At 35.4% G+C, this 25,671-nt stretch overlaps 2 protein-coding genes across 12 annotated transcripts in view; one reads left to right on the forward strand and one right to left on the reverse strand.

Moving 5' to 3' along the window:
- The window catches only part of PUS10 (pseudouridine synthase 10), a 74,541-nt gene extending 56,388 nt beyond the window's left edge, over positions 1-18,153 (forward strand). For 4 of the 7 annotated variants that reach the window (XM_057497176.1, XM_057497175.1, XM_057497178.1 and 1 more), the window contains exons 12-18: positions 1,751-1,807; positions 2,610-2,743; positions 2,835-2,890; positions 3,945-4,062; positions 9,228-9,370; positions 11,722-11,821; positions 13,934-18,153. In XM_057497176.1, the coding sequence (XP_057353159.1) occupies positions 1,751-1,807; positions 2,610-2,743; positions 2,835-2,890; positions 3,945-4,062; positions 9,228-9,370; positions 11,722-11,821; positions 13,934-13,972 (647 nt within the window). In that variant the 3' untranslated portion in view covers positions 13,973-18,153. Of the gene's footprint in view, positions 1-1,750; positions 1,808-2,609; positions 2,744-2,834; positions 2,891-3,944; positions 4,063-9,227; positions 9,371-10,148; positions 10,190-11,721; positions 11,822-13,933 lie in introns of those variants that run through there. The other 3 variants (XM_036926017.2, XM_057497179.1, XM_036926021.2) reach the window with 3 other exon arrangements.
- Positions 17,670-25,671, reverse strand: part of REL (REL proto-oncogene, NF-kB subunit) — a 40,697-nt gene continuing 32,695 nt past the window's right edge. For 3 of the 5 annotated variants that reach the window (XM_057497174.1, XM_036926014.2, XM_036926013.2), the window contains one exon: positions 17,670-24,769. In XM_057497174.1, coding sequence (XP_057353157.1) covers positions 23,985-24,769 — 785 coding nt within the window. In that variant the 3' untranslated portion in view covers positions 17,670-23,984. The remainder of the gene's footprint in view (positions 24,770-25,671) is intronic. The other 2 variants (XM_036926016.2, XM_036926015.2) reach the window with 1 other exon arrangement.

A 25,671-nucleotide genomic window follows, 5' to 3' on the forward strand; every position in this document is an offset into this window, starting at 1 on the left:
GAGGGGCAGAGAGGAGCCCACTTTACCCTGGCAGTTCATGACATGCAACAAAGAATCTATCTTTCCAACAAGTGTGTTGGCCTTGGCTCGCTGAAGGGATTTCCTAAAGGTGAAGGAAGGGTGAAATACTACTTGCATTCCAGCTGAAGATCCCTGTTAATCTGCAGTATAGTTTTCACAGGACTGTTCAAACCTTTTTTCTAAAATCTACATGGGACCTTGGCATATAATCTTCCCTGGGAGAAGAATGGCGTCAAAATGGCGTTCACTCTCCGTCTGCCTTTCCCATCTCTTCTTCCCAGCAATCTTGTTCTCCCGTCTGTGCTCTCCAAAGTGGCCGGGCCACCAAGGAGCACATCCATAGCTCACAGCTAATATTGCAGTTGTGCTCCTAGGGCCGGAGCATTCCTGTACTATTCCTGTGCCAGCGCTACCCGCTGTCTTACAGTCCATGTCCCACCACAAGACAGTAGGCTCTGCAAGAAGGACTATGTCCATCTTGTTTACCCTTGTGTCCCCAGCATCTAGCACAGTGCCTTGCACATACACGCCATAGATCCATAGATACTTGTTCCTGAATAAGTAAAACAGGATGTGAGCCTGAGTCCTAGCCTTCAAGCTCTATGTTCAGAGACCTTAAACTTTACCAAACCCTAATGACTGATGAGGGTTCCTCAGACATCCCAACCTTTGCTACCCCTGGTCCCAGAAGGCTGACCTTGCTTTCCCTGTGGGTGCAGCTCTGAGCACTTTCCTCCGGCTTGGTGGCAGTGCAGTGTGCACGGGGGCAGAGAGACTCTAGAGTCTGCCTCTTACCAGTACTGTGATCTTTGGCAGGTTACTTATCCTGTCTCCATTTCACCTTCCTTGTAAGTGAAATGGGGCAATGACAGTACTTACCTCATAGTATGAACATACACAAAACATTTGTGTTGATGCCTCCTTGGGGTCATGCTTGCTATGGTGATGATGGCAAGATCATACAGGTCGGTGTCTATAAACCTTGTCATGTAACCGCCACCATTCCACGGCCCCTTTTTTAAACCAATTTCCCATTCCAATATTTGCAGCTTTTAGTTTGTGGATCACTATCTATCTTAGCATGGACACTCACTTTATTGTGATCCCAGCTTAGATTTGCTTATGCAATAAATTTGCTTCTAGAGTCAAACTTTTTTTCCCTTCCCCTTCCTCTCACAGTGTTTAATTCTCAAGTAAATGTTTTTGCTTTATTTTGTTTTAAGGAAAAAGAATGAAGATGATAGGTTTTTTGCCATAAGCTTGTGGCTGGGTTAGTGGCAGGGCCTTCCTCCAAACAGCGCCCTGCCTTCGGCTTTCCCAGGGGACGGTGGTGTGGGATAATAGTTAAGGTCTGGCTTTGACATCAGAAACATCTTAGCTCTGCCACTTAATCATGTGACCTTGAGAAAAGTACTTAACCTTTCAGAAGCTTGGTGTTCTTTTCTAAATACCTACTTAATAAGGTTATGTAAGGACTAAATAAAATAATGTAAGTAAAATTTTTAGCTTAGTTCCTGGCATAAATCAGTGCTCAATAAATGGTATTTATTATTATTATTATTATTATTATTGCTATTATTAGAAGGGATTGGGATTAGAGATGGGATGATGACTATCCCTTGGCATTCTCCTGTGGATTTTTCTAGACAAATTAGGTTTCTACAAAAGGCTGGGAGTGGAAGTCCTAGGACTATTATGTCTCTGATTTTTTTTTTCCTGCTTTGAAAAGGTTTTAATTTTTCATCCTCTGGAAGAGAAGATGTAGATGTGAGAACGTTAGGAAATGGTAAGACTGTAACAGCATTACTTGACTAGAACTAACTTTCAGATTATCACCCTTTTCAGACAGCATATTTACTGTAGTCTAATCAAAACCACAGTGGGCAGAGCTCAGAGCTTCTCCAAGTAAGGAAGCTTTATGGATTATGGAGCTACCTTTGTAAACCATATGATCATGTTTTAACAGGCATCGTTTTCCTCAGAAGCCATCCTTATTGCACACCTATAGGTTATAAAGGGTCTTTTTGTACATTAACAAGGAGGTGCCTGATTTTTTCCCAAAAGCTTGATTATTTACCATTCCATTTACTAACATTTCAGCAGTACCAATAGTTTTCAAAATGCACATATTCATTTAAAAAGGGATGCTGCTTATTTAGCCTTCATTTCTCTCATTTTACATTGTTGTATTAGAAGAAAGAATATGAGAGTTCCTCCTGAGCTATTTGAGATTTATAGTCTCTTCTCATGGACTCACAGCTTTTCCATGTAACTAGTGAATAGGCTACGAGGATGGGTTCAACTTGGCATACCTGGGCAGTGCTGTGTGTGACAATTGTACATTTGTGTCATTAAGACAATTAGTGGTGGTTTGGATTTTAGTTTGTAATTAACACAGGCTTGTTCATGGACCTTTGGGAAAGCAGCCATTTTCACAGATTGCCGGTGCTAGGGTTTAACAGTGCCCAGAAAGCCCCTTGATTCTTTTCACACATTCTTCCCTCCCCCAGATGTAGTCATTGTCACTAAACTTTCAGTCCTGTAGAGCTCAACTCGTTTTTTCACACCTCCTAACCCTCTTGCATTAGCTCAAATGTTAACTCCATCAACATGTTTCTGTTTCATGACGGGGTGTGTGCTGCCAGGAAGGCCCTTTGCAATTGAGCTGGTGAATCCTCATAGAGTACATTTCACTTCACAAGAAATTAAGGAACTTCAGCAGGTAAACCACTTAATGACATGGAAATCGTCATGTTTCTGTAACTCCATAACTGAACGACAATTGCTAATTTTTTCTTTTTCTTCTACTACAGAAAATTAATAACTCATCTAACAAAATCCAAGTCCGTGACTTGCAGCTTGTCACAAGGTAAGGGTAGGCTTCCTGGAGATGATTTCCAAAGCAAAGTTTTAGTTATAGATCATGTATTTGATAAAAGAATTATATTCAGAGTATATAAATAACTCTTATAGCTCAATAATAAGAAAACAAATCAATGAAAAATGGGGAAGATTATTAAGTGGACATTTCTCCAAAGAAGATAGATATACAAATAACCAATGAAAATAAGAAAGGCTCAGTGTCATTAACCATTAGGGAAATGCAAATTAAAGCCACAGTGAGATCCCATTTCACACTCACTAGGATGGCTATAATAAAAAAGACAGAAAATAACCCTGATAATAAATAATAATCCTTATTGACAAGGATATGGAGAACTTGGAACTCTCATTTATCGCTCTGGGATTGTTAAGTGCAGCCAGTTTAGAAAACAGTTGGGCAGTTTCTCAAAAAGTTAAACATAAAGTTACCATATGAGCTAGCAATTCCACTTCTAGATATGATAACGAAAGAGAGAAATGAAAACGTATTCCTATACAAAGACTTCTACATGACTGTTCATAGTAGCATTCTTCTTCATAGCAAAAAGGTAGAAACAACTCAATTATCCATAAAAGATGGTATAGCCATTACAATGGAATATTACTCTGTAATAAAAAGGGATGAAGTACTGATACATGATACAAAATGGATGAACCTTGACAACATTATGAAGTGAAAGAAGCCAGACACCAAAGATCACATACTATGTGATTCCATTTTATATGACATGTTAAGAGTAAGAAAATCTGTGGAGACAAAAAGTTGATCAGTGGTTGCCAAGGGCTGGGAGAAACAGGGAACAGGAAGTGACTGCAGATAGATAAAGAGTTTCTTTTTGGGGTGATGAAAGTATTCTAAAGTTAGATTGTAGTGATCGCTGCACAACTCCGTAAACTTACTAAGAACCGCTGAACTGAATATGGGAATTGCATGTTAACTATACCTCAATAAAGTCATTTTTAAAGAATGGGAAGTTTGGAGCAAGGCTTGTGTGTATTTTATATACTCAGATAAACTTTCTTTTATTGTTTTTGTTTAGAGAGGCAATAGGACATATGAAAGAAGGTGAAGAAGAGAAGACCAAGTCCTACAGTGCCTTAATATGGACAAATAAAGCAATACAGAAGAAAGACATTGATTTTCTAAATGACATAAAGGTACTTAAGGCTCTAAATCTTTTAATTTTATTATTCTACTACCTATAAGAGTCCTCTATCTTGTAGTTTATTACCAGCATGTCACAGAGGAAAAGCTCTTGGGACTGAGACCCAGTTTTAAATCCTGGCTTTGTCATTTACTGGTTGAGTGGCTGGGCGACTCATCTAACCTGTCGGAGAAGCAGCGCTGCTAGGGCTTACAAGCCTGACCTGAGGACAGATTGCTTGGGTGCAGATCCTCGCTCTGCATTTCTTAGTTGTGTGACTTTGAACAAGTTGCTTAGCCTCTTTATGCTTCAATTAATTCATCTAAAAATCAGTTAGAACAATTAAATACATTTAGTCATATAAATCACTTAGAGCAGTGACCAGCACATAGAAAAACCTCATCAGTGATATCTATTGTTATATTATTGATAAGTAAAAAGGAAATATAAGGTAGAACTTATCTACTGAATTGATGCTAAGATTAAGTACATAAATAAAATAAAACATGTATAAATAAATAAAAAGATGAAATAGAGCACAAATATTTGGCCCATGCTAGGTGTTCCTTCACAGGAGCATGTCACTGTAGAGGATCTGCCTGTTCATTTGCAAATTTCTTTCCACCTACCCCCACCTCTTCCTGTAAAGATAATTTACTTTTAAATGCAAGGAATGAGCATAAGTGGGTGCGAAGATGTATACAGTTATCACAACACTGTTTAAATATTGTACAATATTTTGTAATAATCTAGATGATACTAGAGGGGACTGGTTTAATCTTATGGCTTATCTGTAGGATGAACCATTACTAGTCAGCTGTCAGAAATTATGTGATAGATGAATATTTATTGATAAAGGAAAATTTTCCTGATAAATGCTAAGGGGAAAAAACAAGCTATGAGTATATGCAGGTGGTACACTGTGATGAAACAGACACTCAGAGCTAAGTTTTTGTGTATATACTTATATATATATGACTATGTAGAGAACAAATTATATGGCAAAATATACCATAAGTAGGATTTATGTTTATTAAAAGTATAAACACCCAATAGAGAAAAATAGATGAAGGAGATGAACAGGCAGCTCTCAAAAGAGGAACTCCAAGTGGCTAAGAATCATTTGAAAAGATGTCCTACCTGCAGACTGAAGTAACCATAAGACATCATTTTATTCCTTTGAGTCTGGTAACACCTGTTTGCTGAAATGGAGAAGCCTGGTTGTATACATTGTCAGTAGATACACAAAGTGTTTCTGCCTTTTAAAAAAACAAAGTGCCAGTGACTATAAAAGTTAATAACATACTGGTCTTCTACCCAGCACTTCCACTACTGGCATTCTGTCCTGAAGAAATAAAACTCCAGTGTATAAGGACATACCCATAAGGATGTTTACCAACTTTGTCCAAAGTGGCAAAATCAATAACAAAACTGAAAACAAAGTGAATTTCTTTAAGTAAGGCAGTGGTAGAACTATTTGGAATATTATACAGCTATTTAAAAAAACTAAAGCAACAGCACTAAACTATGTTTTCTACCTTTATCTTGCATCTACCTACCACGTCAGCATTTTATTAAAAATAATAATAATAATAATAATAAGGGAGAAATGTGGGATTCACATATAAATCAAGTATAAAAATCAAACGAATATTCATATTTGACCTGATTGTTTATAGTCCATAATGCGTGATCAAAACCGAAAGTTTCTGTGATGGCTGCCCTTGCACTGTTCACCATGTAAGAACTTATTCACTATGTAAGAATTTGTTCACCATGTAAGAACTTGTTCGTTATGCTTCAGAAGATTGGAGACTGTTGAGAATTAGGCTTGGGGTTGATTAATGATTGTGCATTGAGTCCCCTATACAGAATTTTATTGTTGTTAACAACCATTTGATCAATAAATATGAGAGATGCCCTCTCAAAAAAAAAAAGAAGAGAAATATTCTATATTGGTCAAGGTCCTGTCAGGAGATAGAAACCACATCGATTATTTTAACAAAAAGAATTTAACATAAGAAACTGTTAACTGGGTATTTGAAAACTGAAAAGGCAAAAAAGGAACTCCAATGTATCAAAAAGTAGTTGCAACAAACTACTAGAAAATAACAGGTGTTGACAAGGACGTAGAAAAACTGGAATCCTTGTGCATGGCTGGTAGAAATGTAAAATAGTGCAGCCACTATGGAAAACAGTATGGCTGTTCCTCAAAAAATTAAAAATAAAATTACCGTATGTCACAGCAAAAAAAAAAAAAAATTAAGTGCTGCAATACCATGATTTCTTCTGGAAAAATAGTAACATCCATGCAAATTATACTTTTAATATAAAAGAATTCAGTGTGTATAGTTACAAAGCATAAATAATTAGTTTAAAAATAGTATATTGTCTTCTTTTATACTATGTATAATCAGTTCAGGTTAGTGAGATACATGCACTTTTTTGTCATATTTTATTTATATTGCTATATAACATACACATGGAAACTAGTGGTACTGGTTTTAATTAAATATATTTTACCTTAAAAAAAAAAAAAACTAAAGCAGCATGTGATCCCATTTATATTATTATGTGTCCATATGCCTAAAATTGTTGGAAAAGGAGATGGAGGTAGGTCTATCTCTGTGACTTGTAGAAACACACATGGCATTTCGAGAAAAAAAGCAATGCAGAGTAATGTTTATAATATGAATATTTTGGTGAAAATATACAACTCACTTACCTCCTCAGAGAAGTTCATCTATAAAATGGGAGGGGATGGGCCAGATCCCCCAGGCAGGTCTTCTGGTTCTCAGGTTCTGTGGCTCTATAGGCGAAGCCCTTTTTGCCCTATTTTCTAGGGCCTTCAGGATGATAGTTACATTATATAGACAGATTTCTTTAAAATTGCAAAACAAATTTTTAAACTTCTGTTCCATTCCATGTATACAGGTCACTCAAAATGCTATGGGGAAAATGCACACATTTTGCAAATAGATTCACAGGAGTAGCCATAGAGCTAATTCAAAGTAATGCCAGAAGATGATTTTTGTAGGTACAGACTAAGTAGTGAAAAAACCTATTTTAATTGTCTACAGCCCAAATGGACTAATGAGACTAGTTGACTTCTAGTAATTTTTTTAAGTGTTAGGGTTAAACAGTTTTCAAATATTCCCACTGATATTAAATATTAAAAAGTTAGTTACTGCCCCATTCTGAGTAAAAAGTCACTTCAAATTTACTACTTGTTTTCTTTTTAAAGAAACCTACTTTTAAGAAAAAAAAATCATTTGTGTGTGTTTATATGTGCTTCTGAAAATTCAGCAGTATGGGGACAGGAAAGACAACGTTAGAGTAAATGAAGTGGTTTCCTTCTGTCTGCTAAAAACAAGCAGACCAAAAGACCGATGTGAGTGTGTGCTGGTCTGAGTGTTATGTTGGAAGCTCCGTTAGTATATCCATTGACTGGCTCCTGGGTCAAAGTCCTGGGAATGACTAGAGGTAAAGGAAAGGGGAGAAGAGTACTCCATCATCACTCATTTAAAGGCCAGCTTTCCTGTACTCTGAAGTGGAGGCCACATCTGACTCTTACATGGATGGCCCTAGAGGGTATTATATAAGCAGGTGGGGAAAGACAAATGCCATTATGATTTCACTTGTTTGTGGAATATAAAAACAAAGCAAAACAAAAGAAACAAAATAACAGTAGACTCATAGAACGCTGAGAGGTGACTGGTGGTTACCATGGGGGAGGGGTTGAGGTGGGGAGGGTGAGGGGGATAAAAGGACGCAAACTTTCTCAGTGATAATATAGGTTGGTCACGGGGATGGAAATGCAGCATGGAGAATATATAGCAAATGGTTCTGTAACATCTTTCTATGTTGACAGATAGTAACTGTACTAGTGGCAGTGAGGATTTAATAATATGGGTAACTAGTGAACCACTGTGTTGTATATTTGAAACCAATATAAGATTGTGTATTAATGATATGTCTAAAATAAATAAATAAATGAATGAATGAATAAAGTGGGGGCCACATCTTTAGATTCCTTAATAGTTTAGCCTTGTCCTTGTTTTAGTCATTTTGGCCAGAGAAATGTCAAATCTTATGGAGACCTCTTATCTCATCAGAACAAATTCCTTCTAAAAATAAAAGAATTTCAGAATCACAAAACCCATGAGTTGGGAGGGGCCACTGACTTACTGCTCTGATAAAAGCAGTCACACCATTTCAAGTGTAGTCTTTGTCAGAACTTGTTCTTTCTTTCGTGGTAGAAAGGAGAGCAGACAGAAGTCTTTCTTTTCTTAGCATGGCTTCGGGCATTTCTTAATCATGTACTTCAGGAAGGGGTTGTTCCAACAAGAAATTGCAGAGTTCTTAAGAACCTACATTTCTGGTTATGCCCAATATCTATTTTTAAGACTTGGAATTAGATGGCCTTTTCCAGTATTAACCCCTATTTCTTAATTTATATCTTGTGACATAAAATGAAATCTCTAATCATGAGAAAAACAAGCCCATATCCCTAAAAAATCTGAATTGGAAAAAGACATGCAGTATCATTAATCTCAAGTAACTTGAACTAGGCTAGCAAATACTGAGAGGTCCTGGTTTAATTCTAATTAGTATATTGAAATAACACCCTAAACAGTGATGCAACTGTTAATTTTCCAGATATATCCTTTCATATAACCAAAAAAATAACTCTGTGATTAGGTATATGTTTCTCCCTAAAACATACATACAAGTGATGCTGATGTCCCACTTTCTAAAACACCCATTTCTTATCTCAGCTTACCTATTAGGTCATTCTGTTGGGTTAGAAAAAAAAGGTAAGAACACGTCTTCTAGAAGAGCTCTGTTAAAGACAAGGGCAGATAGAACTCCAGGGTCCTAATAAATTGTTAAATATCAGAGCAAAAGAAACCTTGGGGATCATTTACTTCAAAGCCTTTTTTATGGTGTACTAGGGCCCAGAATATGAGTAATTATAAACTAGGTTATGAGAAGTCCCACAGTTTGAATCTTACAGGATACAATTTATTATCATGTTAGTTTCTACCCTGAGAGTGATGGATGGGGTTCTCTAAAGAAAACATCTGTGGTGAGCCATGGATGACACAGGAGGTACTAAGAAAGGCTTCACTGGGCAGCAAAGCTGACTCCATGGTTGTGTCTCATATCCTCCTTTAGGACTTAATGATTGACCAGAAAACACCCCTACGGGTCCTTCACCGGAGGCCCCTGGCTGTGAGAACCCGCATCATTCACTCCATGGAGACGCACTATGTGGATGAGCATCATTTTCGCCTCTACCTGAAGACTCAAGCTGGAACGTATCCTTTCACCTCCTGCAGAGCAATAATCTTAACGGGAACGGGAACCATGCTACCCTAGAAAATAGGTTCAACTTGACCTAGCAACAATTAGGGGAAGGATTAGGTTGGAGAATTCTTTTTTGGTGGGGAAAAAGTAGTGTTTTTTCCATTAAATTTGTGTTTTTCAAAATGACATTTTAAACCATGAGGCAGCCACCAGTTCAATGTGAACTGTAAAATATTTACAGTGTTTCATGCAATGCTGTGCACATACGCTTTTACTGTGGGAAACACTTTTGATTGATTAATTGATTCATACCTTTATACATTTTGCAAGTCACATATTCATGCCCACATGTGGGTCCTTTCAGCATTTGCCCCAGATAATTAAGTACTGATGGTAGGTATGAGTGTTCCCACTTTATATATTGATCTTCATTTTATTTGGCCATTGACCCAGAACCAGAGAATAGTCCAAAGCTGATCACTTTTTCATAAACTATACTGCATTGAGTGGTTTTGTATCAGATCTGAGTTGCTGACTAAGATTTATGAGGGAGCTGCCATACTCTCAGCTTTAGTTTACTTTTGAAGGTGCTCCTACTTGTTTGTTTTTGGTTTGGTTTTGTGATCCAATAGCATGAAATGATAAAATGCTTTCTAACTAGTATAAAACTAATGATACACTTACGGATATAAGGAAAAAAATGTGTTAATCATCAAATAGCATTCTTACTATATTGCTGTAGTCCGCCTCTCCTTCCTCAACAACTTCCTCTCTCCTCTTCTTTGCCAGTCTCCCACCAGGAGTGACCAGGATTTACTAAACTGAAACAGGTATATGTTATCTACTATTAATATCACATAAATTTTTGCAGTTTGGATGAAGGGATGGTCTATTTAGACTGCAGTGGGCAGACCTTTGTAACTTTGTTGTTTGGAGTACATTTGCCTATTATAGATGGAATGTGGATGGGATTTCAAAAAAATCAGATTTAAGAAACATCTTTTTACCTAATCCCAGCTTTTGTTTTGGTGTGCTAGGGAGAGATGCAGTGGTGTTTTGGAGAAGCTAACGTACTTTCAATTTCATTAAAACATTTGTAGAACCAGTCATGTACATGTACTTAAGGTGTCTGCTAAGAAAGACTACTTGGTAAAGCTTTAGATACTATGAATTTTTCACGCACATTGTTCAGTACACTGAATTAGTTCATGTGATGTATACATTGTCCCTCTGGCTGTTAATAAGAACCATTCTGGACCCTTTAACTCATTATTCTGGGGCCTCTTGGTCATCTCCCCTCATCACTGCTACTCAGCCGCGGTATTCTCTGAAAGAATGGGAGAGAAGGAGTAACGACTGAGTAATTACGAGTTTAGCAAAGAATATGGTTACTAGATAATTATGTCTTATGCTTGAATCAAAACATTTGGTGAAAGAGTTGAATAAATTTTCAGAAAGTGAGGACATTGTATCAGCATATTATGGTGTTAATTTTTTATTATTTATCATCTGAGAATAAACTTTTTCTATTCAAATTATATTAAATTTTTATACCAAGTGCTGGTTTATAGAACACAGCAAAATGCTGAATGTATTTTTAGTGAATGCTGGTAAAAACTTATCTTTTAGATATTTTCAAGGCTGTACTAGAGTTTAAGGAATGTTAATGTAATCTTAATAACTAATTATAGGATTAGTCATTGACTTCAAAATTTGCAGACCTATGACGGAAACAAAAATTGCCCTTTAAAAAAAAAGAGAATTAACTTAATTTTCTTGCTAACTGTGTAAGAGTTGCAAACAACTAAATGTTAAGTCCTTTGATACTCCTCTGAAGGGCCTTCATCAAGACTAAATTATCATCATCCCTCCCATCCTATTACCATTGTGTCACTAGGTCACTTATAAGGAAAGCCATCACTGAGAACACACTATTTGTGACCCTGTGGAAATACACCATTTGGCAGATGGCAGCAGCCATTATTGGCAAATGGAAACAAAAATGGTAACAAAATATAATTTGTGGCAAAGAAAAAAAATTTTCAAGCACTGAACTAGTTAATTTTAAAAAATCCATAATTAAACCTTGGCACTTGGAGATGAGCTAAAGGAGAAAGAGTCATGACTCTTGGTAAATTTGATGTAAACACAGGTCCCAGATGCTGATACTGGCTGCCAGGCTAGTCAGAACCAGTTTGCTGTAGCTCATTTTCAACAATACATATCACAAGTCACAGCTCAGAAATAACCTGTCTTTTTTAACATTTCTGCTTTTGTTTATCATTTCTCTTTCACCCATGAAACCTCATCAAAGAGTTGGTACTACACTGTGATCTTCACTTTTTCCTTAAACAAACCCTAGCTACATTAAAGAGTTTGTACATGGAGACTTTGGGAGAACCAAGCCAAACATTGGCTCTCTGATGAATGTGACTGCAGACATTCTTGAGCTGGATGTTGAGGTAAACCATTTTATTGCAGAAATGCCATATGCACATTGAATTCAGCCAAGGTTACGCTTTTTTGGCATTAAGTCAAATAGTACTATCACATTAATAGGTATTTGACAATGGTTAAAATCTCACAGTAGCACTGTATTGCAGGGAGGGGCTATCTCTGGAACTTTTCTTTTTTAAAAATTCCAAGTCTCATTTATGATCCTTGCAAATATGTAACTAAATTTCTAACCGTACTTTATATATGGCATGGATCTAAACCATTAAACCAAGCAAGGAAATAACATCTAAGTGCCCTTCTTATGTCCTTTGCACTGGAGACTTCATTCCCATACCCGTTATGCTTTATAAATAATTTAAGGAAGCCTACTCAGAAACATAAATTCAGGACAGGAATAGAAAATGGGATGATTTTTCATCAGTGGTTATTAATAAAAGCACTTCTATAAGGGACCTCTATGATGTAGTCCAAATTCTGTTCTTATAGTCTGAATTGAAACAAGGTTAAATTCTTAAGTAATTAGAAGAATGGATTGAATGGATTTTTCAGGCAGTTCTCCACAAATATTTTTATTTGAGCATCAATAGGTATTGAGTTACAAGGCATGCTCCTTGAAGAATAACCAATTAGGAACAGTGTTTCCCCTCACAACAAAAAATTTGTAGGTGAGGCTAGCATTTTGCACTTTGGAAGGCATCAGTTATAAAAAAAAAAAGTGGGTAGAGTTGCCTAGTATGAAAACAGGTATGTAATCAAATGATCGCTGGAGAATTACTGCCTTACCAGCGATTCCCCTGAGTGCTTGCAGATTCGACTGCATGCAGCTTCCACAGTACAGCTAGGACAGCACCTTCGAGGCTGCAGGGAGCCCTCTTCAGTGACACTCATACTGGGGAAGACAACCTCCTGTTAAAGAAAACCCTAGCTTCATTCACCATCTTTGATCTCTATTCTTAAAACAGTTTAGGATTCAGAGTCTTAGGGTTTTTCAGCTCTAATTGGCCACTGGAGCCACCTGTACAGCTTTTTAAACCCTAAAACATGCCTATCCTCCCCTCCCTCAACACATACAATATTGTGATCAGTGATGTTTAGTTTTTGGGCTTGAGAAACTACCCAATTACTTATATATGGGTGTTTGGTATATGGCTATGTTCTAAAGCAGAACCAAAGTATTTCCTTGGGATTTGTAAAAGACACACACATGCAGTAGTCATTTGGGCTTTTCTAATATTTTTCGGAAATGGGTAATGACTCATAGATGAATTTTAAAAGTCATTTTTCATAAATCATTTCAGGTTTTAAACATTAAGTCTCAAAAAAAAACACATGGGTGTAGTGGATTTTTTGTTTCTCCTAAATCAGTCTCTCTAGGGTAGTTGAGATGAGATATAACTGCATACTTCTAAAGCCTGGAATGTGATTGTTTATGTGGAGACAGTCTGCTACTGTAATTTCATTATCACTTGAAAATCAAGGGTTTTTTCTAAAAGAGCCAAACCAGGGTCAGTAGAGACAGACAATTTTAAAAGAAACAAAAATTCTGCCAAAGTGATACACAATGATCCTTAACTTTTTCTAGTTCCAGGTGGTGGCTCATGTTCATTTATTTCAAATTTGGTTGCTCAGTTACAAATGAGACTCAAAAATGTAGACTGCTTGAGTATGTTAAATCCAAGATGAGAAAATGAAAATGATCATAATAAAAGTTGCTCAGACTTGTGAGGGCAAGTTGGTGTTGCCACCTGAATGTTTGCTACTTTACCTATAAATAACATTTAAAAAGTGTAAATGCACTCTAGTCTCTTGTGAGTCAAAAGGTACAATTAATAACCGAGTAACCACATACTAAATGAATTCAGGAACAGACCTTCGGCCCAAGAGGTACAATTAATAACCGAGTAACCACATACTAAATGAATTCAGGAACAGACCTTCGGCCCAAGAACCCCAAGTCAGGGAGTGGGTTTTAGAGTGTTAAATTGTGGTAGCCACTGACTATTCTTCAATGCAGTTTCTTCTGTTGCTTCACATTAAAATTATTTAATTTATACAGTATTACCAAGAAATGTTTACTACAACAGTAATATTTTAATGACTTGTTTTCTTCTTTCTAGTCTGTAGATGTTGACTGGCCTCCTGCTTTGGATGACTAGCTTTCAAATTTGGAAACAGAGCAGGGTTTTTCATGGCACGCTGTGGACATCAATTCAGCATACACTGTAAAATGGCTATTTACTCACCATTAACAGTGTCTTGGCAACTATTTAGATCATGTTGATCTATGTATTTTTTAATTTGTTGTAATATCTCAGGATCTATATATCTATATTTAGTGCTAACTTGTTCTAAGGATGTCTTATGATTTTTATTGTTCCCTCTCCAACCCCCCACATGCCAAAGTATGAATGAAACCATTCTCTAAATTTTAGAGAGGTGTACAAACAGGACACATTTTCTGATAATCTGAGAAACTGTCATTTCTTTTAGCAAAGTTTCCCTCCACAAGAGACCTACCACCTTTAAAATCATGTTCTAAAATTTTTTTAATGATGTTGATAAGTTATATTTAGATTTATGCAGCACTGTATCCTATAGTATTCTAAGATATAAAATGCAAACCTGACATTAATATTTTTCCCAGTAAGCTTCAAGCAAACTATTACATAAGTAGTTTTTGGTGTGATCTGTCATAAATCTTAATGAATTCAGGTTACTATTTTGGCAATCTAAAATTGTCAATACATTTCCTTCCTGGGGAGGGAAAGTAAAACCTTAGGTAATGAGGCATATAACATAGTTAAGAAACTTGCATATATCTCTTAAATAAGAGACATGAGTGCCTTCAGTTAACTTCAATCCCAGGGATAAGATTCTTAAAAACTGACATTTGTAGTCAAAGATAAACTGGTTTTATTCCAAAGTGCTTCAATATATTACCCAATTTCAAACATTTTGTTAAGTAGGTAGGGTATTATCATCTTCATTTTATAAATATGATAACCAAAGACTAGAAATTAAGTGACTTATCCAAAGTTTAGTTACTTCCATATGTAGGACTAGAACTCAGTTTTGCTGGTTTCTAGGGTCATTTCCAATAAACCTTATTATTGAGCACCTGCTGTGCAAAGGAGGCACCCAAGTATGCAATTTAAACTCACATAACCATGAGAATTGACTTTTGGAAATTTAGATACCAAATCAAGGAACTTAACAAAAACCAGCCCAAGTATATTTAATATGATCATATATGATTACCATTTGCTGTGTAAATTAATCATCAGTTAGTGCTATGAGGAAAAACATTAAATAAGCAAAACCGAAAGAAAAAAGATGTGTCGTTAAATGTTTCAGAAAGGAGTCTTATTAAAATTAAAGATTTAAGTAATTGCCATTACCCTGTATCAACTATCTAAGCTTATTTTTAAAAACATGTGACTTGCATAGTATTGGGTTATTCAGTCTCCCATCTCTTCATTAAACATACTTATAGATACTAAGATGTATTAGTCACTTTAGAAAACAGGAAGAGATGCATAATAAGATTTAATTATGCAAATAATACCAAAATTTTTTTAAAGTATTTTTCAATGCCAGAAAATGAGAAAGGGATAATAGAAATAAACTTGAAAAAAAGGTAAGAACTTTTGTGTGAATGTTTCTCAGTTGCTGGGGAAATTTTGTGAAAGAGATCTAAGTAATTTGGGAGAGACAGTCTTCTGTGTGATTCTTTTTTGGCTCAGCTTTGAATTCAATGTATCTGCAAAATGGAAGAACTAAGAACCTCAATTTAAAAACTTAAATTAGAAGACTTCCAGTTCTTAAATTCTGTTCCAAAGATTATGCAAAATTTCAAGCAAAGAGTAAACATTAGCTGTAAATATTTATTCCAAATGTTCATATAACTGTGAGACACAGGTTGTTAAAAATTAACATAGGTCTTTGCTTTAGGCAGAACTGGGAACCTTAAGTAATGAGAATACTACAGTTTCACTTTTGCCTATATAAAATTTTTAAAATTAGTTTTGTGATCTAATATTTATAGCTTTGTATAAATTTAAAATATTTTTAGTAACACTTAAAGGCCCTTTGTACTTCTTCTTATCTCTCTGTCCCAAATATAGTCTGAGATTTAGTGTAGAAAAAAATCAACTCTGAATACCTAGAAAAGCAAAAAAAATTTGGTAAAATGGAAAATTTCCCAAGTAAGAGAAATGATTACAAGTTATGCAAAGTAAATTTAGAAGTTAAATTTCCATTTCCAAAGAGAAAAATATTCTACTTAGATTTTTAGAGCTCTATTCTTGATTTTTAGTCCACATAAGAAAATAAACTGTTTATCTGAGTTGATTTTTTGAAATGGTACTTTTATTATAGAAAAAATATTACATTTATAATGACATTAAAAATTTTTTCTCATAGGAAAGTGCAAAGGAACTACAAAGAGCCGTTTTTTTCCTTGACCACTAAACCAACAATGTCCATCACCCTAAATACATTATCATGAAATTCCTACAAATGAGGACCTTCTTCTACTTCACATTAGTATAACTATTAACTCAGGGAATTAACACTGATATTACTGTTATCCACAGAACCCACTCAAGTTTCACCAGTTATCCCAATAAATTACTTCACTGTCAAGGGATCACACTTTGCATTTAACTATTGTCTCTTTTGTCTCCACCAATCTGGGAACAGTTCATCCTTCCATACTTAACATTTTTTGCAGATTTCAGGCCAGTTGTTTTGTAGACGGTTTTTCCATTTAGCTTTGCCTAATATTCTTTATTATTAGATTCAAGTTGTACCTTTCTAGCAAGAATACCGCAGACGAGAGATGATCATCTTATCAGGTGTCACAATTTTGGTTTGTTCACTTACTGATAACTGGGCGTTGAACAGTGAATGAAGATAGTGTCTGCCAAGCATCTTTACTTTTATCCTTTAATTAGTAAGTATCTTGTAGGGAGACCATCAGACTTCCACTCACTAGTTTTAGCATTCATTTAAGATTTTCACCTGAATCAATTATTGTGTCCTTTTGACATTCCCCATCATTCTTGGAGCATGTTCTTACTTTCTAATGCAAAAAGACACTCCAGGCTTATCTTGTATTTTATCTACATCTGTCCTGGAATGGGCTATTTCTCTAATTAAACAACTGATTCCTTTTAGTGGAAAATGATATTCAGAAACCAAGATCTGGGCACCAGGTATGCTCAATGCTATACACACACACACACACACACACACAGCTGTATTCGTCTACATACACTGAAAACTATGAGTGTATACCAGACCAGTACTTCCAATTCCAACCTTATTCTAGTTTTCTCCCTTTCCATATTTGTAGGTCCTTTCTGACAGTGAGAAATCTGGTTCTCATTAGCCTTAATACATTTACTTAATAGATCAGTCCCCCACATAAATAACCCATCTCCTACTGCCACATCCTTACTCCAGTTCACCAAGACTCCCCCTCTATTACTCTCAATGTTCTCAGGATCCACACTGAAATTCCACACTAGGCCCCTTCACCACCTCCACCTCCTGTGGCAATACTACCTGTAAGCAAATGACTTTTGTCCTGAATCATTCAGGAGAGAAGACAAGCAGGAACCAAGTCAGGAAGGCAGAAAATGAAAATCTTTTAAAAAGAACATTTCAGTACTCTACAAAATTATAATTTCAAAGGACAGTTACATATGCAAGTATATTCAGCTACAGCATTCTGTAAAAATGCCTAATGTTTCTAAGCAACCAGAACTACCTTTCCCTGTAAGAGGAATGCTATAAATATGAAGAAAATCTCAGTATTTTTGAAGTCAAATAGAAACAAAATTTTAGTAATGGTTTTAGAATTTTTCCATTTATTATATTACCACACACACAAAAATCATTGAATTCAAAATTACAAAAGTAATAAAATATTCTGTACAATAAAATGCATTGACATTTTAAAAAATGATTGCATCTTGACATCTCATTTAATATTAAATAATTGAACAATACCTGAGAACTTTAAAAAAATCACTTTCTTCAGTGCCCCCAAATTCATTATAGCCATTAAGAAGCATATAAAAATACTTAGAACTGTCAAAAAACAGAATAGTGCCATTCTGTGAGGATCTGGATTCATCAGAGTCAACAGTATTTTTAAATACATTCTTCTAAAATAGAAGTCATCTCTGAAGGGTTAATTTTAACAGTGCATTTAAGAATGCCCATAACCCGCAAAATTTTGTTTTCCTTCCCATCTCATCTTAAAACTAAACTGTGCACCAGTGACCAACATTTTCAACTAATTATCCAATAAAAGTAAGTGTGTCACCAATGAAGTCTCCTAAGACTGAATTCCACAAATGGATCCCTTAATACTCTGACTTACCTACTTCCAACTACATTTTATGCAAAGCACAATGTTTTGATTAGATAATAAAGAAGAAAAACAGGCAAGATAAATGTCTGACACTTGTACAAAATATTTATATTTACCTGCTGATACCCCTGAAAATTCTATTTGTTGAATTACCAAAGTTTTATATTAATTATTGTACATTACTGTTTGTACATAGGGATTTAATTTTTTTTAATTCTTTAAATTTTTGAAAGTCCAATAGTAAATACAATATGACAAATTCTACCCTTTTAAAATAATTACTAGCAGGTGCTGTTTTTCCCTAAAGCCACAGATATTTAGAATAGAAAACTATTTAGAACAAATAATTCTCTAAAAATTTTTATCTGTTTTGTTTATTAGTGAGGGTAGTTGGGGACATGATAGTTTTGGGGTTTTTTTTGGTTTACACTTCTCTATGCATGAAAAAAATTATACACATGATTACTCTGAGATTCAATCTATCCACTGATCTTAAGTTTGTGCTTTAACTAAACTCTACTAAGACATATTAGTTAAGAAACTAATTTGTCTTAAGTCTTAGACAAAGACACAAAACTGGGTACAAACAACCCACACATTTATCTTTAGCTAAGCACTTCTGGGCCTATACTATTAAATAGCATGAAATTTTCTATTATTTTTATACCACATTCATTTTCAACCTCTAAAAACAAAATAGATCAGAAATCTCTCAGTGGCAACTTCATTAGCTATGATGAAACTCCCCTTTAAGAAGATGGTCATATTACTACCAATTCATAGTCAACTTTGAGAAAGAAATACAAGAGTCATAGTATTTCAATATTGGAAGTTGTTAATTGACCTTATCTTCATTATACAATAGGAAATGACTCTAGAAAGAACAAGGCCAAATGAAGGTCTTCCAGATCTGGGCAACAGCTAGCCACTCTAAAGAAAAACCCACGTTAGAGTTCTTACTAAAGAATCTAATCCATGGTGATTTTTCTCATTCTGCCATGTATTAGTTAACGGGAAGGAGTGTTCAGATTATAGGTTAATTAGGGTCACAGATACATACAGCCATTGGTTCATAAACAGTATTTGATTAGAACTATACAATTTACAGTGTTCCTTTTATGCATTATTTTATTTAATACAACACACCTTGTGAGGTAGGTAGGCTGGGTATTATTTGCATTTTATATCTGAGGAGTTGGGCCCAAAGAAGGTGTTACTTGTAAACACTATAAAATTTGAGTGGCAGAGCTAAAGATTCTAACTCAGATGTTCTGACAAAAAATTCCGAATTTTTTTCTATTTCTCCATGCTATTTAGTATCACACTGTTAATTCTTTAATCCCTCAATAAATCAGCTAATGATGTAACACATTATTTGGTGCTACTAGGCAGCCTAATACCGATTCCGAGTATCTCTTAACATGGACAGTATAATTAGTTTTTCTGGAGCACTAGGTTAGAAATTGAAAAGCCAGCTGTATCTGATCACTGAATTTTTAAGAAACCCTGTTATTAATTTAAAAGGCCATTTAAGATAGCAGGTTCTAAAGACAGAAATCTGAATAGTTGTTTTGAGGAGCAGGTAGAGCAGCAAGGAGAATGAAGGAAACTTTTGGTGTGCCAGAAATGACTGTTCACATATATAAAAATTCATCAAGCTGTACATTTAATATTAGTCCACTTTATGCATTTTACTGTGTATGTTTACCCCTCAAAAGAAAAAGACTGATATCTCTGAGAGCAAGAGTTTTGTCTTATTCACCTCTGTGTCATTTCTAGCACCTAACACATTAGACATTCAAAAATGTGAAATAGGATTGTTTACATCAATACTGGAACGTCTGTTCAAGGGTAAGGAACTGAGGAAATGCCCAGAGGGAGAACTAAGATTAAACCTGCCACATATAGTAGAGAGAAGCTGGATCAGTGATATGAGATAATCCTAGCAACTATACAATTTCTACCTAAAACAGTTAATACTGTAAGAGGCAAAAGGTTAAAAAGCCCAGTCTTAAGGATACATGTTGTACAGCTGTAGAAGAGGCAAAGTGGATATTATGTTAAGCATGGAGGCCTGGAAGCCTGAGAGTGAGAGGTTTTTCAATGATGCCTATGAAATTGGGTGCAAGAGGGAAAGGGGTATTATTTTTACCCAGAGTAAAGAATGAAGGCCTATACTAAGAAAGCAGCAGGAATGAAAGAGGGACAAATGCAAGAAACTTTTAGGAGGCACATTCAAAAGGACTTCATAACTAAGTCTGAGTGTGAGGGAGAAAAAGTAAAACATGATTTTGAAGTTCCTATTAAATATCCTGGGTGGCAGGGTAAATGGTAATGCCATTAGTCAAAGTAAAGAATGCAAAAGGAGCCACTTTAGATAAACATTCTGGTAGCATGAGAGAAAGCTGAAGCTATGGGCACTGATGAGGTCATGCAGGAGAAAAAGTAGCACCAACTGAGGGCTGGGGTTGAGATTCTGGAAAAAAATTACCTATCGCAGAAACCTCAGAGGAGTACCCAAAGAGGGAGTGGTGGATAAGGTCATGGATGGGTAAACTGGGTGATGACTGATAGAAAGACACTAGATTTGACAAGGGAGGGAGTCTCTGGTCATTTTTCCCAGGATAGCATAACAAAATAGTAGGAGGTAAAAGGGAAAGATTGATAGGCTAGGGAGTGACTGGGAAGTGAGGAAACAGAAATGAAAGCATAAGTCTGGATGTGATGGGAAGGAGCATGAGGGTGGTAGGAAAGGTCTTTTCGTTTTCTGTTAGGCTGAAGAAGACATTTACCATGTTTATACAAAGAAAAGAAGCACTTAATAGTGATGTAAGGACACAGAAAAAAGATGAGAGAGAAAGGAAGAGGTACATGTAGAGTTTAGAAAGGTAGGTCACCTCTTCCTCAGAAACTTAAAGTGGGTATTACAAGAATAGGTGGAAGTATAAATACATTTCAAGACAGGAAAAGCCAAATTCTTTTTAAGTTACAAAATACATTCTATGATCGGTAAATAGCACCTAAAAAATGAAAATCCACTGGAAATACTCTAAACACAGATGTAACAGTACCTTAATTCAGCTTACACAGGAAAAAAATTACTAGCAGAACAACTCAATTGCTTATCTAATTTTAAAAAATCTATTTAGATACTCTAACAGTTTTTAATTTGATCAGTGCTAATTAATACAAAATTATAGGATCCTGTATTTTTTAAAAAGCTCACCACCTTTTAACCATTATCTGGAGATACCCTGGGTTCATATGTTGAACAGGAAAGAAATTATGCCCTCAGGTTTTTGTTTCTCCCTGGTTAAGTTCTGCTAAAATACGTTATATGCTTATGATTTTTAAAATTATGTAAAAGAAATGTTTCATTTTGAAATCATAATTTCTGAGAAATATTAATGGTATGTAGGTGTCTTTAATCTTTTTTCTTTTGTTTGATAAACCATTCTAACCCAAAGTCTTATTTTTCTCTCCTTCCTATGGTTCCCAGTATCATTCAACTCAGAATTTTTATTTATATGACATTCACATATTCCCCATTTTCACTAAATTGACTAGTTTTTAATTGTTCCAATAAATTTATGGTTTTGTTGGATGCTACAAAAGTGAAATGATACATTGTTTTTAGCTAGGAATATGTTCAACATTCATGGTAGGTCCCAATGGCAAAATAAATGAGGTCTTTAATAAGTTACTTAGTATTATGCCAGTTACATCATAATTAAGATTATTGCTCCAATTCTATCATCATTTTGCCTACTTTGCTCTCAAACAATTTGGATTACTATTCTTAATTCTCAACTTGAATGTACATTATTCTGCTATAAACCCAATGTCACATTAAACAGAACTATAAAAATCATAAAATAAAAAAATCTAATAAATAAAGCTATTCATTCTTTTTAAAAAGTTCTATTAGTAGTATTTTGAAAGTTCAATAAATATTTACTGAATGCTTAGTATGTGGCAGACACTATTCTACACACTGGGGAATTCAACAAACAGAACATGAATGTTTCTACCCTTAGGGAGCTTATATTCCAGTATAGGAGAACAAACAGTAAACAAATAAATGCTTAGTAAAGTCAGATTATGGTAAGTGCTATGGACAAATGCAAAGAGGTCGGGGAGGATCGCGGAGTGCTGAAGTATATAGAGCAAAGGAAGGCCATGCCAGGTAACAGTTGAGGGAGACTGAAGGATTTAAGGAGTGAGCTGTGCATATGTCTCAAAGAAAAACAAATATATGAGAGATGGTCAGCTTTGGATGTCTTCTGAAAGTAGGACCTACCAGATTTGCTGATGGGTTAGATAGAGGAAATAAAGCAAAAACCAAGGATGATGCCACAGTTTTGGGTCTGAGCAACTAGAAGCATGGCATTGCCATTTACTGAGTTGGGGAAGACAGAAGGAGAAGCAAGTTTGGGAGAGGAGATCAAGAACTCAGTTCTGTATACACTGAGTTAAGCTTTAATTAGGTTTCTAGGTAGATGTTAAATAAGCAGTTGTACACACACATACAAGTTCCAAGTCTGGAGCTCAGGGGATAGGTCTAAGTTAGGGGTAAAATTTAGAAGTTAACAGCAAGAAATTGGATGAGATCATAAGTGAGGGAGGACACAAAAAAAGAAACAAGAAGAGTCCAAGAAAACTTCTTCCCTTTAAAAACATGGGTGTAAAGCTAAAATACAAGCAATTATGAAGGTATGGATTTAAATAGTCCATTATATAAAGAACCTCCCATACCTTGAAAGCTCACTTCAATAGCCTTCTGCCCAACTTAGCCTTTTAAAGAAATTATGATTTACATATAAATCTAAGAAACTCCAAAAAGCCTCAGAAAACCCCTTAGGGGTCACCTTGGCCCATGGGCCTCAAAAATAAGAAGAAATAAATTTTTCCAATGACATAGCCATTACCAGTTTTACCTTAGATTTGCTTAAAAGCAAATATCAGCTAATTCATTTAACTAAGAATAGATTAATAATAAAGAAGTATAAAAAAGGATATTTAGAATAACTGGAGCCTGCTCTGGTGTCAGTCTGTCCTGGAGAAATGTGGTAGGGCTCTAAAGATAATTCCCAACACACACTGTATCAGGTCACATGTTTCAAAAGAAGAAATGATAAAGCTCTTTTAAATTTCTATTTAGGAATTTTCCTTTATGACAGTTTCCAACTTTGTATCCTACGTAACAAAAGTTGTGTTTTTGTCTTTTAATGGAAAAATTAATTTCATTCAATATTTAATGTCACAAATTCTTTATATATCCTTATGGTCAAATAATGATTTAACTTAGGCTGATAAACTGGTTTAAATAAACCTTCAGTGTATGTTGGATTCCACAGGGCATCATTGATAGTCTAGAAATTCAGTCTGTGTGAATTTATCTTCTCTTGAAGCAAAAGTCTTCTGTAAATGCTGGACTTTTTCCAGCTCTTCCTGGAGTTGGGAAGAGTTCATCTCTCTCTGTTGCAGCTTCAGCTGTGAGCATTCTTCTTTCATTATATCCTGACAAACTGTCTCCAGCTAAACAAGGAGCTCCAGAGCCAGGATTGCCTATTAAAGGTATCCCCTATATACCCAGAATTTTATACTTCTCCTTGATAAAGAAGTTTTCAAATTATCATTCCTCAAAAACAAAACCCAAAAAACCCCAAAAAACCCTCAAGTTGTAGTCTTGGTCAGTCAAATATAAAATGCTACATCTATATAGGTAACAACAAAATGTTTACAAACATTTAAAAGGATTTAAATCTTGAACCACCATTTAAGTCTCACAAATTAACTTGAAAAAAGCCAAATGCAAATGAGTCGTTCAACTGCTCATTCTGCATAGTGCCAATACCTGCATACTGACTATGAACAAAACTATGACTGTCTGGATTGGTACCATTTGCTGGTCCTGACTCACTTATCATACTGTTATCTGTACAGTTGAAGTCAGATCCCTCAAATGCCTCTGACTGTAAAACAAAAGCAGTAGTATTGGAACTGGTGCCTGCTGATATACTGGAAGAGGACATTTGATGGAGCTGTCTTAAGTCTCTTGGGTCTAACACTGAATTGCAAGAGGGGCTCTCAAGATTCATGCTCACAAGTCTCGGATTATCAGTTCCCCTCATGCTGTCATTACTTGGTGTTATATTCACAGGGCAATTAGGCAGCATGCTGGCATCAGAAATACCATATAAGTCAGTTGGTGACATGGATGATGCTTCCATTCTGCCTATGTCATTAGTATTGTTATAAATGCAAGTGTTAGGAGCATTCAAATCGCTCCCAACGGGTATTTCCAGAAATGGTGAAATACCCTGTGAATTAGAGGGAAGTGCCCCTGCTGAATAACTACTCAGTGGATTTGCATTGACTGAGCATGATGTGGGGTGGGCCACTGATGACCAGCTTGAAGGTGGCGGAGGTACCATTGAGGATATGGCTGAAGCATGATGGGCACTTGACATGGGTACAGATGAGGAATAGTAGGATTCTGCTTGACTTGAAACTCCTGGAGGTCTGGTCATTTCTGTCAAAAGTGCACCATGAGGAAATAAGTCTGATTCTGTGGGGGTGGGGGGAAATGTATTTTTATAAAACAGAAATGAACACAATTATAAAGTACATTGTTTGTAAATTAAAATTGTATAAACACACTAATAAAGAAAATTTTCAAGGAAACTGATACACCATTTTAGATAAAAATGTTAAATAGCACTAAAATTATTAAATGAGTCCAAAATTGAATTCTGAACACTGTTTTATGAATAACTCTAAAATAATTTTGGTAATTTATTTTGGCATAGATATTTTAACTCCAGTTAAATAGGAAAATCTAGCTTTGGATGCCCCATTAATATATTTTTGAAAAGTGAAAGATAAACCAGAATTTTGGCTCATGGGAGTCTAAACAGATGAAACCATTTCATATTCTCCACTTTTAGGAGAAAATGGAGGGATGAAGGAAACACCCATTAGGGGGATTGAAAAATCCACTTTCTAAGCTATGTTAAGATAAAACTCCAAGGTACTACAAAGTTCCCAGTCCGAAAAAAAATAAAGGATTCTATATTTACGTATTATATGACTTCTGTACAACTAACCCAGGAGAAAGCACTGACTTAATAATTTAAGAGGAAGAACAGATTTCTAATTAACTGTGACTGAGTGATCACAAGTTGGCAACTTTTTTTTAAAAGGCCAAAGAGTAAATATTTTAGGATTTATAGGCCATATAGACTCTGTTGAATGAGTATTTATCTCTGCTGCTGGAGGGCAAAAAAAGCTGCCATAGACAATATGTAATCAAATGAACATGGCTGTGTTCCAGTAAAACTTTATTAGAAAGACAGGCAACTGGCTAGATATAAACCATCGCACGTTAATCAGTAAAATTACCACCATATGAACAAAATGTAATTTCTCAAACAATAAATCCAAAAACATCATCAAAGTTTCCAACAGGAC

The sequence above is a fragment of the Manis pentadactyla genome, chromosome 2 (genome assembly GCF_030020395.1).
Source record: "Manis pentadactyla isolate mManPen7 chromosome 2, mManPen7.hap1, whole genome shotgun sequence".
Taxonomy (NCBI): domain Eukaryota; kingdom Metazoa; phylum Chordata; class Mammalia; order Pholidota; family Manidae; genus Manis; species Manis pentadactyla.